At 39.2% G+C, this 12,306-nt stretch overlaps 1 protein-coding gene across 6 annotated transcripts in view; it reads right to left on the bottom strand.

The window, feature by feature from the left end:
* Positions 1 to 3,814: 3,814 nt before the first annotated feature.
* The window catches only part of GPBP1 (GC-rich promoter binding protein 1), a 35,685-nt gene continuing 27,193 nt past the window's right edge, over positions 3,815 to 12,306 (bottom strand). For all 6 annotated transcript variants that reach the window (XM_015614973.2, XM_015614974.2, XM_015614972.3 and 3 more), the window contains 3 exons: positions 9,401 to 9,585; positions 5,850 to 5,952; positions 3,815 to 4,741 (listed from right to left, as the gene is read on the bottom strand). In XM_015614973.2, the coding sequence (XP_015470459.1) occupies positions 4,583 to 4,741; positions 5,850 to 5,952; positions 9,401 to 9,585 (447 nt within the window). In that variant the 3' untranslated portion in view covers positions 3,815 to 4,582. The remainder of the gene's footprint in view (positions 4,742 to 5,849; positions 5,953 to 9,400; positions 9,586 to 12,306) is intronic.

The raw sequence follows: 12,306 nt of genomic DNA, 5'->3' as shown, positions 1-12,306 counted from the left end.
CACCAAGTAGCTGACTTGGTGTAGGCGATAAAACTGCACCATCTTCCCTGACCCAGCTGTGATAACACTAAATCAACACTGGGTACTCTCTGGGTTCAGAGCCAGCCAGGAGCCCCGTGTTGGTACCTAATGCACAGCTCTGTTTCATAACTTACAGGCTCAGAAGACCACAACCCAGGAGAGCACACCACCAGCCAGGTAAACTAGCAAAATGGAATAGCTCAGGCCAGCTCAGACTGGTCCAAGCTCTCAAGGACATGGAATTCCTGCAACGGTTCTCAAATCTGACACTTCTTGGCAGAATGAAATGAGTTTGTTTCCCTTTGCTTCCCAAACTGAAACTTGGTAGTGCCTTGCTTGGTACTCACAAGAAAGAGTTCTCTCTCCACACCTCCTAAGGGGAACTCAAGTTCTCCCATACTGACCCGTGCTCCATCAGTCTGTTAAGCAGATGTCTGTCTGGACATCAGCAATCAAGAGTTACCAAAAATACCAATTCACTTCAAAGCTGTATCTTTCATCTGCATAGGACACAAAACTAAATGAGCACTTGTCCTGCAGGTATGGAATAGCACTCCTCTATGAAAATCATGCCAGTGCCAGGGAAATAAATAGCTGCATGCTAAGAATATCAAAGAAGAATGAAGTCTAGCTTACTTACATAGCAAGCTTACTGTCAAGTATCTTTTCAGGAATTTCAGGAAGGATCTGCACAAGGGACTGCCTTGGAAGCAGACTGTAGTGGACACTGAACTCATAACAGAGCAGTGAACTCTATGACCCACTGGTTGAAGGAATGAGTTTTTCTTTAGTCTGAAGATCTCTACCAGATGGCAACCCAGTAAGATATAAATCTCAGAATTTGTTTACACATCTCTTGACGAAGTGCAAACCTGAGACAGAAGAGTTTTTGACACTTCTCTATGCCCCAACCAGAGCCAGACTGCTTTGCAGATCACTGCCAGTGCTAATTTAGAAAATGCACTTCCAGATACCTCTAAGGAAGGCTGCAGAGACCCAGGCTACATCGACATACCTCATTCTCAATAAAACTCATTGATGACCAAGAACAGCAGCATGAGGAAAGATGACCAGCTAGTCAGCACATTTATTATCCTAATGGGCCAGTAACCCTTGGTGCTCAAGTGCAATAATCCTCAATCAGATCAAAAGTTCCCAGCAGCTGAGTAAATTGCTTCAGCTGCTGCCTAGCAGCAAACAGAATGGAAAAACAAAGCCATCCTTGACTAAACCCTCCTTCCAGTTTCTAGCAGCTGGCTGTTTAAATGTATTTACTGAAAAATAAATATGCTTTTAAAAAGAAACACTAAAGTTGAGGTCCCCATCTCAAATCAAACTGATGGTTTTTCCCCACAGGCAACTGAACAGGGGAATAGAAATTGATTTCTTTCACACTTGGAAACATTTCCCAAAGACTGGGATGACCATTAAAATCTCCTTCAGACTCTTGACTGGGTCCAATATGAATCAGTGGACAACTTTACCATAGTTTTAACAATCTTTTCAGCAAAGATAACTAGCTTCTCTTATGCCTTAAGAGAAAGAAAGGCCTTGTACAAGTCAGTGAGGGAGGCTCCTGGTCATTCTGGATGAGGCAAGGATCCTCACCATAAATTCAGGAACCCTCCATGCCAGCAATAGGCAGCGAGTACATTCTCCATCAACAGCAGATCAGAAAAAGCAGTGAGTGACTGATCACTCCTTTTTGTTTTTAAAGAAGGTTGGAAGAGGGAAACAGGAATCCATAGTTCTCTTCCAATAAAGCCAGAAAGATGAAGCAAAATGGTCATGACTTCAAATCATGTCTGCATGCAGTCACCTGTGGTGACTGAAGTCATTCTCTGTCAGACCAGCACTGACAAACTATCTCCAAAGCTTACTAGTGCCCACTAAGGAAACGGGCAAGCTTAGTAACCAACTTCTCAATCCTTTAAGGCAGACACCTGCTCAAGCAGGAAAACAAGAGAGGACTTATTCTGGAAATGGATCATGGTTTACGTATGAGACCAAAAAAGCTAATGCATTACTTAAATTGCCCTGGGAAAGGAATAAAGTCAAAGATGGATAAACTTGCATTGTTAAATACTAGAGAACCAGATTTCATTTTTCTCTACATCAAGGACTGAAAAAAAGAAGGGGAACTATACAATAAAATGCTTTCATACATTATATAGATGTATACCACAAAAACTAAACATTGTTTTGAGTGACATTTCCCAGGAAAATAACAAAACTGACAGAGTTCTCATAAGAGTTAAGGTGACACAGAAAATGACAGATACTCTACTCAGCTTTGTCATAAGTAAGTAACATAAGGGAATCCAGTTCCTCGGTAGAAATTCCAAATCTTACCCATTCCCACACTGCTGTGAGGGACCAACAGAAGTAACAGAGCAGGCCATTTAAGCCAGGGGCCACACAGACCTCTGAGGGGTCTCTGAACTGGCAGAACAACTGCCAGAACCAGAAATTAACCTACAAGTATTAGCAGACACAAGAGGAGAAACAACACACAGAAAATTTATGAAGGCTATAAAAATGTTTCACTCTACAAAGCAAAACCACTGCCCAATTCCTGCTACCTTCTTTGCCCACAGCTGATTATAATCAGTGCTTCCATTACCAGTTTCAGGATATAAACTAGCAAAAAAGGAGTACCAAGTATGACTAGTACTTCTACTTCCTCTAAAAATAATTTTCTCAATTGCAACTCATAAACTTCCAAAGTCTATACAATTTTAGCATAGCTCTTCTATACTTATATTAACTTCTCAGAGAGTTAATTACTGAGGTGACACTTATTACTGAACTGAGTAAATAAGGGGGGGAAAGCCTACACACCACTTTGAGAAATGCCAAGGCAAAACCATTTTCACTTAGTATTAAAAGAGTGCATCTACATATCACTACATAATTAGGATAGGCAGAAGATCCTGTTGATAGTATGTGAAAACCATGAAGTGAACAAACTACACCCATATGTCAAAGTCTGTAAAAAAAAAATTCAGGAGAGAGAAAGGAGAAAGGTGTATAAGGCATGCAGGCAGGAAAAACATCATTACAGATATGGCAGTTTTCTTTTTAAAAAAGGAACATTTTTATCCTCTTAAATTGAGATTAAAAATTGAGTACTTCAATACACCATGCCAAAATTAACTACAGCAACATTTGCAAGCCTCTTCTAATACAAAAACTGACCTCCTGAAAAGAAATATCTATTTAAATTAACAATAAAAAAGAGAAACATAGCAACTTTGGCCTGAGAATGATGCCATCTTATAAAAAAAGTATTTTCCTAAAGGAATATGGACAGAATCTCAACTTTATAAATATTTTTGCTTCAGGTTCTAAACTGCAAATAATTTAGTATAAGAAGTAGCAGAATTCAAAAACATCTTGACGGGGAAGTGTCTATGTCTATATATATATATATATATATGCTATATTAGAAACATATGTGACATCCCCAAGAGCAGTTGTGCTTATGAATAAATGCTACACAGCTTGTACAACTGTGGAAAACATTTAAAGAACTAAAATAAACCAAATAAAACTATAAATAATACAATATAGGCTATAAAGATCATAAAGAAGAAGTCTGACACAGAGTAAGCAAAACAGGTAGTTATTGCACACATATGCTTCTGCTGCTATAAAAGCAAGATTTGGTGATGAAAGTACTTTTAGCTTGTTCTGAAATGCACAACTGCATTGCTGACAGAGTACATGTAATATAAAAGCAAACAATCTTAGCAGTTTTAAAAACAATACCATGATGCTATGCACTGAGACAATACTCTGTAAATCAGTTTATTTCCCATGTAGTGGACAAATCCAGTCAGTGTAATGATTTTTCTGCATGTTGAAAAGTAAAATCAAACTGCTTATTTTCCCACAAGTCATTGTGAGAATAAGGGTCTTGGAACACCCGTTAAAGCTTTCAGTTTAAAAGTTAGTTCTACAAATTTGGATCTCTAACATTTTGTCTTTTGTCATTAATAACAACGACAACACTACAAACAGCTAAAGAGCAGTTATTTGTAGAACAGTTCAACAGCTCAGTTAAGGAAAAGAGTTTTAGTGCACTTCGCTCATTTTATCCAACATGCTATATTGCCCTTTTTGTGTACAAAGTGGACTTGTTGATTTCCACTGTAAGAAAGAAATGACTTGGCAAGCAAAACACTGTGTCAAGTTGCCTTTTTTTTCCTTAGACATTTTAAGACAGAAGCTTTGCAAGACATTACACAATTCTTTGCTTTTATTATTAAGTGAGAAAGTCTGATTTGTAACATTGTCACACTGCTAGTCAGAAATGCTTCAATGATGGAAGTCAATGCTGGGTCAACCCAAGGCCTCATTCTACACCATTCGTTTACAGAGAAATTATAGTGATTTTCAACACACCCAACAAAACATTCCTTGCTTCCTTCAGGAAAACTCCTGTCATTCTTCCTGTAGTGGGTAGGTCACTACATAAATTAAATTATTCTTTTTTTGGACAAAACATCCCCAAATCTTCACCAGAACAAATGGGCTTCTACAGGTGTTACAGAAGTCTTCACACATCATCATCATCGGATGTATCACTGCTGCTTGTCTCAGAATCCTCATTCTCCAGAGCAGGTTTGAAAGTGCTGTTTTTCCAGGGGCTAAATTTAAAATTACAGATGAAGCCATTTTTCAAAATGCCGTTTTTCCGAAGGCCATTTTTTTGTAACTGAAATGTGAAAACATGACACGCTTAGAGAAAGAAAGTGCCAAACACAACAATCTTTTTGCAGTTCAACACTCCTTGCATCTTCACCTCTGGGCTATGCTGGATCCACAGCTTTTCATATGTACATACAAAGGATAACTCCCCTGCAAGCCTTCACTTCTGGCCAGCCACCTGTATTCCAATGTCTCCAGTTGTGCTGAACTCCTGCAGTCAGCGAGAGTTCACCCTGCTCTCACCCATGTCCCCACACATCTTGCCCCAGCTTCTCCCAAATGGTGTCTCCCTGCAATCCAGTCCCCTTTCCCACAGTGCTGCAAATCTGTGCTAAGAAGGGCAATAGGGAAGGGGCTCAGAAGAGATGCTGCAGAGAGGAATGGGTATCTCAGCAATTGGATTGTCAAAGAAGAGAAAGGAAACAGCTGATTCTGCAAAAAAGAAAGGAATTATTGCATTTTCAATATAATGCTGAAGGGGTGCACTAAGATATGAACTTGAAAGTTTAATATTCCAAGTGCTCCACTCAGTATGTGTGTGGCTAGACATGGAAATACCAAGTGTTCAGATTTAGCAACACACACTATTCTCCTTTCTGACTCCTTCTCACTGACCCTACCAGGTACACTTAACATGCCTAATTTACCAAATAAAAAAAAAAAAATTAAATAAAATAAATTTTTAAAAAATCAAGTCTAGATTGCCTTTTCATACTTTGTTGTTGTTGTAGTAGTAAATTAAATGTCTCTCAATACCCAAAAAAGAAAATGCAGCTCTCAGAGTAGCAAGGAAACTGCATAAAAACCTTGAAAGACTATCTTTCCTTAGGCTAAGCTGAGGAGGTTGAAAGCCTGTGAACTTCCACCACCACCAATACCGAAACTACTCAGAAGTATCCCCTACCCTTCCCTTGATACTTTGTGAATAGGCCTGAGCTACAGTCAGCATTGGTATCCTATTTTTTTGAAACAACTATACTTCCAAAAGCACAGTACTGAAAAGATAGTGGAACAGCAACGTTCCTAATAATCAAAATTACTGTAGATCCTCCTCAAATGCAAGCATCTAGGGTAACCAACAACAAGTATATAATGGAAAATTAACTTAGTCTTACCTGTTCACTAATGACTTGGAACTCCCTCATCTCATCCTCAGTTAGTGGAGCGCATGTTTCATCATTTTCACTGTCTTCCTGCCAGCCCATCTCCTTTAACAACCTTTAAATTTAGAAGGACAACATTAAAGAATTTGCTACACACACTCAGACATTTCAAGTTCTGTCTATATACGTGTCTAAAGACCTGTAAAAAATGCATTGATTTATCAGCCTGAATTTTTTTTTAAACACAAAAATATGAGTTCAAAGTCTAGTAAAAGGTATGTAAAGCACAGAAGCAGAGTTCTCAGGTCCCTCAAAGATGACGCTATTCTACCACTATATGTGGTGAAAACTTCATTCTAAAGCAAGCAATCTGTGTCAGAACAGTAAGAATGCATTTTCTTAACATAACACATAACTGTTAGTGAAGCAGTAATGTACTCCCCTGAGAACAGTATGAAGACAAAAAGACACACTGAGGGACTCTACAGGTTTTCCTGAATAACAAAGCAGAGCAAAGCATGAGGAATACTGGTGGTCTCCCTTGATGGAAACCAATGCAGGATGCAATAGCCTCATATGACTTTTTTTATACCATATGCTCATATCAAGAGCTGTGTCAGGCTTCTTCACAATTGAGTCTCAGCCAATAGCTCATGTTGGTATTTCAGTTCAGATAGGAGTGAATTTGGGGATAAGGGGAAGAAATGAGGAAAGAAAGACTCCTCTCATAACTAAGCTTGAGATACACAAAGATGCAATAATTAGCATGTTTTGGCTAGTTCCAAAAGAAGGATGGAAGTACCTGAGCAGGACAAAAGTAGTTTTACATCTGAAGATGCTGTGAAAACAGGGGTTATCTGAGGGTGAAGACACTGTAACATTTAACAGTGAAGTTATTAAGTTTTCTTGATGCAAAGTTTTTGCCAAAAGGATTAGCACCTTCTTCAGGCAAGCCAGGTATCTTTTGACCTTAAATGTTAAAGCAGACTAAAGCTATTTCACAAAAAATAAAGAGGTTTCTAAAATGCATGCCAGAGTTAACACTGAAGAGCTAAGAAACAGTGAATATACTAAAATAGGGAAGATAAACTCACAGCTGATACCAGATAGCAGGCACTTCATTTAGGCACACATAATCAAAAAATGCCCTTCAACACAACCCTCCCCACAAAAACCTCTATATCCCAATACAGCGAATGTGTGCTGGGCAAATTTGCAGGTAACCAAAGCCACCAATGACTGTTTTTAGAACCACAACAATAGCTTGGAATTGTAGAAGGAGAAAAGCACTGTTCGGCTTAAAAAGTAAAGTCAGTAGGACAGTAACAGAAATGGAAATTGTATCCCCTATTGAATTTGGACCAAACTGGAAAGCCTAACAGGCAGGAGCAATCAAATCATCAGGATGCAGTAAAAATACATGCAAGTCATCCAAAACTCTAAGAGAATACACTGTAGAGAAAAACATAAAGCCAAATGCAGTTCAGTGGTAGCTGAGTTTAAAAGTTTTACTGCAAGCAAGCTCACACATTAACACTGCATTCAGTGAAGTAAATAGTTACAGAGCTCCTGTTAATGTAAGTAAAATTTAGGGTAATGGCTAACTAACTTTAAAGCAACATTCTGTAATGTTAGCAGCACCACTGTCCCTTTAAATTGACACCATTCTAGAATGGTTAAAAGTGTGAGCTACATAAAAAAAATTACTTTGGATTAGAAAACTTAACACCAACAGGATTGATTGCTGCATGTTGGAAACGTCCCCAGCAGAAAGGAAGCCCAAGTACCAAATGTGCCAATACTGTTACTAGGTATACAAAGGTAACCTGAGAACTAAGGTGGTGACCCAAAATACAACACAAAATACGGATTACAAAAAGGCTAACCATAACATCTGTCCACAGGCATGCTGAGCTCACAGCCAAAGGGCTAGGGCAGTATGGACACACAGCCTCTCTGGTACATCACAAAAGAGACATTTGCCTAGAAATCCTAACAAGTGAATTGAAAAACTAAGAGATAGATTTGACTTCCATCTTCAGGTGAAAAAATCATGAGCCTCTAGTGGCCAAAGATTTCGCAGACTCACAGAATATCCAGAGCTGGAAGAGACCCGCAATGAACATGGCACCCAACTCCTGGCCCTGCATAGAACAACCCCAAGAATCTCACCCTGTGATTGAGAATGCTGCCCAAACACTTCCTGAACTCTATCAGGCTCGGTGTTATGATCACTTCCCTGGGAATCCTGTTCAAATGCCCAACTGTTGTCTGGATGAAGAACATTCTTTCTGAAAGTCAGATTTTCTCCCTACAATGGCAAGCAGCATTTTTGTAGTCTTCACGTGGCCATGGTATTCCAAGTTAATATCTGGCAAGTTGAAGGCCCCCAGCAGGACAGCAGCAGTTGATTTAGAGGTGTTCCTTAGTTGCATAAAGGACAGTCAGTGTCATTGTCCTAGGTGGGTGGCCTACAGTGGAATCCAACAATGACATCTGCTTTTTTTGTTTGCTCCCTAATCCTTACCCAGAGCCCTTAACCATCCATCACCATCTGCAAGCTCCATATATTCCACCCCATCCATTAGATACAACACCACTCCCCCACCTCTCCTGCCACCCATACCTCCTGAGGAGCCTGGCACCATCCACAACACTCCAGTGACAGAACTCATCCCACATGTTGTCACTTATGGCAGTGATGCTGCTACTACAAGACCAGGCCAAGGCTGTTTCCAAAGCCAGTGGTGGCAAAAGGGGAACAGAGCAGGGTGCTTTCGTATCATGAGGAATAAGAGGAAATCAAAGTTTCTTTTACAGGCACTACAAAATGAAGAGTTGTCTAGACCAGTGTATAGACTATCACAAACAAACAAACAAAAACAAACGAAAAACTGTCTAATCTGTCACTGCAATTCTGTAGCTGCCAGAAACCATTCAAATATGACAGAGCTCATGACTAGCTCATATCCAGACTGGGTTGTGATTTGCCAGCAGTATCATTCTCATATCTACCAACTGCTACTGCAGTTGCTTTACTGGGCTAATAGAATTGTTTCAGTCCTTTTCATGAAATTAGTTTCTCACCTTCCAGTAGACTGTCTTGTGATATCACTAATAGTGTCAACAAGTCAGCTATAAAAATTATTAACTACTTTAATAATGACAAAAAGCTCACTGGAGCTTTATAAAAGATGCATCATTTAAAATATTATTAATACAAGCAGCAATTACACACATTGCTCCTCCCAGAGACCTAGACCAAAATCAGAGGGATGAAGTCACTATGTAATTTACTATACTCTTTATTAAGACATAAACTTTTTTTACTAAAAATTGGATGTAAGTCAGTACACAGGTTTAAGAAAAAAATATATCTCATGTTAAATTAGTAAAATGTTTAAAAGATAAATCTGACATTACTCAAACATTTTGTGTTCTCAGTTTACAGATTCTGACTTCCGAACTAAGAAGTAAATTTTTAAAATTATTCCGAAGTAAGAATTTATGAACATGCTCAGTTACCACGAAGGAACATTCTTTATGTTATATAAAGTACATACCTATGCTCTGCCTCAAGTGAGCTTGAAAGAACATTTGCCTGAGGGAAAGCTGAAGACTGAATGATCTGCTGAGGTGTAATTGAAGCATTGCCATTCTCCTGCAGAATCTCATTTTCATAGTTTCGGTTTATGTCTCTCTCACGATGAGAACTGTTGCCGTTATGCAAGTTGAAGGACTCATCATCCTAAATACAAAAACAGTTTTACATTACAAAATGTAAAAGTGAATTCCTTTCACAAGTAAATATCCAGAAGTGCTGCAATTCAGTGGTTCTGTTTAGCTTAAATTAATTTTAAATTGAGAAACTGTACCTCGTGGGTAATTCTGTTCACCCTTCTGGCACTTGCAGCACCTGCATACTACAGAATTCCTAAGATACACTACTTATTCAGTAACACAGAAAGCAATTCACATGCTTTTCCCTTAATTTTTTTATGCAAAGTTTCACACAGATCTTAAAATTCAAACATACTTCAGCTCTCCTTCATACTTACAGAAACAACAGGCTGTTGAATTTTTAATGTTCCAAATTAAATATCAGAGCTGTATGTGTCAGTAGAAGTCTGAAAGTATGTGAGTTCTCAAGTTTATGTAGTCCAAGGGACAAGTCACAACACTCATAACTTAAACAGCGAATTCTCTGCCATGAACTCTTAGAAAGATTGCATACTGCTCTTTAAATTCAGACAAGCTCGCTTACACACATGCACCCAACCCCCATTCCTCAGGCTGTTGTGAACTGCAACTGTAAATTACTAGCCATGAAATACAAACCATGAAGAAAATTTAAAATGTCTTTAGCCTACAAACATGACATATTCCTTCCTACTCTACTCATTCAGCAACTTGTAATTCTTATTTATGAATGCACCAAATAGACTCAGAAGTCTATTTTACCAACTGCCAAAACAAAGAAGAGTACAATCATTATCTAGTTGACACCTTTTCAACAACAAAATCCCTAAACTGGGCATATAATAGCGTTACCCATAGCAGGAGAAAATCATGCTATCTTCTACACCTTTGAGAAATCGTACTTCAGAGCACAGGATCAAGACCATCATCATTTCCCTTCCACTCACTTGTTGTCTGCTTTCAGAAATTTTAGAATAGTCAGCAAAATATTGTTAAGAATACATATCCCAGTAAACATACAATAAGCTGTTACATTATATGCCTGAAGAATACATCACATAATAAAAATTTATAAATTTATTCAGCAATTCTAATATACAGGGCAAAACAGCTTCTTGCGAGTGTGATTCAGCTGCTGAATATAATTTGCCCCATTATTTCATAATTCTGAATCTCTACATGGTTCCTAACATCTTTCTAATCTTAAATCAAAATCTTTGTGTACTTCCTCAACACATGAACAAAGCTACCCCCAATATCCATCTCAGGGCACTCAGTCACAGAATACCTAATGAAAAGATGCAGGCCTTTTTTAGCTCACACATACAGCTAAGTCATACAGTCCCATTACAAAAAATAGCATTTTGCCTGAAATAGGATCAAGATCAGAAAAGTCAATCTCACTTTTATGAGCAATGTATGATGGCACTGTTTCCTTTTAATATCTCAGAACCCTAATATCTCTTCCTCAAAATCATTTGTTTATCTGGCTGATTTATAATTATGGGATTTTTTGTTTCAGTAAGATATTTTAAATCACTCACTTACAGCAAACAGGCTTGTAATCACCTCATTCCGAATAATAAAATACTTATCTTCACTTGGACTATGTATGATAACTTGTTGGTGGCTGGTTGCATTTAACACAAATATTCTCTAGTATCAATCAAGCACTGCATAAATCAATTCAGACTGAAAGAAACCTGATGCCTATTATACACAGCCATTATAGGCCTTCGAGTTCTCCATTAGTAAAAGCCAGTGGTTTATGCATATATTGAGCTATTGCTTCTATGATTAGACCAATAATAGAGAACCTCTGTCTACCTGAACACTAATTAGAAAAGAAATGGTTTGTGAAGCAGAACAAACTTTCTAGTTTTGTAGGATAGCTAGCAGACAAGGTATAAAACAGTGCCCTCCACAGGTGTGTTGGGGCCAGGTGGGATTCACACAAGAGTACAGAGGGAGCTGCCAGTTCAGAGTCACTCTCCATCATTTACCAGCAGTCCTGGATTACCAGAAGCCCCAGGCAACTGGAGGTTCACAAATGTGATGCCCATTTGCAAAAAAGGTTGGAAAAATATTCCACAGAACTTCAGGCCTGTCAGACTGACCATGGCACCAAGGAATGCCACAGGGCAAATCACTGTGAGTACAATCACAAGGTACAGGCAGGACAACCAGGATATCAGGCCAGCCAGCATGTCTTGGGAAAGATAGGTCCTGCTTGGCCAACCTGATCTCCTTCTATGTCCAGGGGACCTCCTTAGTGAATGAAGAAAAGGCTGTGGATGTTTTCTGTTTGCACTTCAGTAAAGCCTTTCTTTGACCGTTTCCCAGAGAATTCTCCTGCAGAAGCTGGCAGCCCATGACTTGGATGGCTACACTCCTCACTGGGTAAAAATTGTCTGGATGGCTGAGCCCAGAGAGTGGTGGTGAGTGGAGTTATATTCAGCTGGTGGTTGGTCTTGGGTGGGGTTCCCCTGGGCTCAGTACTGGGGGAAGTTCTGTTTAATATGTTTATCAATGATTTAACAAGTGCACCTCAGTCAGTTTACAGGTGACAGAAAAATGAGAGGGAATTCTGATCTGCTGGAGGGCAGGAAAGCTCTGCAATGGGATCTGGACAGGCTGAGTTGATGGGCTGAGGGCAATGGTGTGAGGTTCAACAAGGCCCAGTGCTGGCTTCTGCCCTTGGGTCACAACAACCCCAGGCAGTGCCACAGGCTGGGGCAGAGTGGCTGGAAAGGACCTGGGGGTGCTGGTG

The sequence above is a fragment of the Parus major genome, chromosome Z (genome assembly GCF_001522545.3).
Source record: "Parus major isolate Abel chromosome Z, Parus_major1.1, whole genome shotgun sequence".
In the NCBI taxonomy this organism is placed as follows: Eukaryota; Metazoa; Chordata; class Aves; order Passeriformes; family Paridae; genus Parus; species Parus major.
This window is presented reverse-complemented; position numbering and strand designations above follow the sequence as displayed.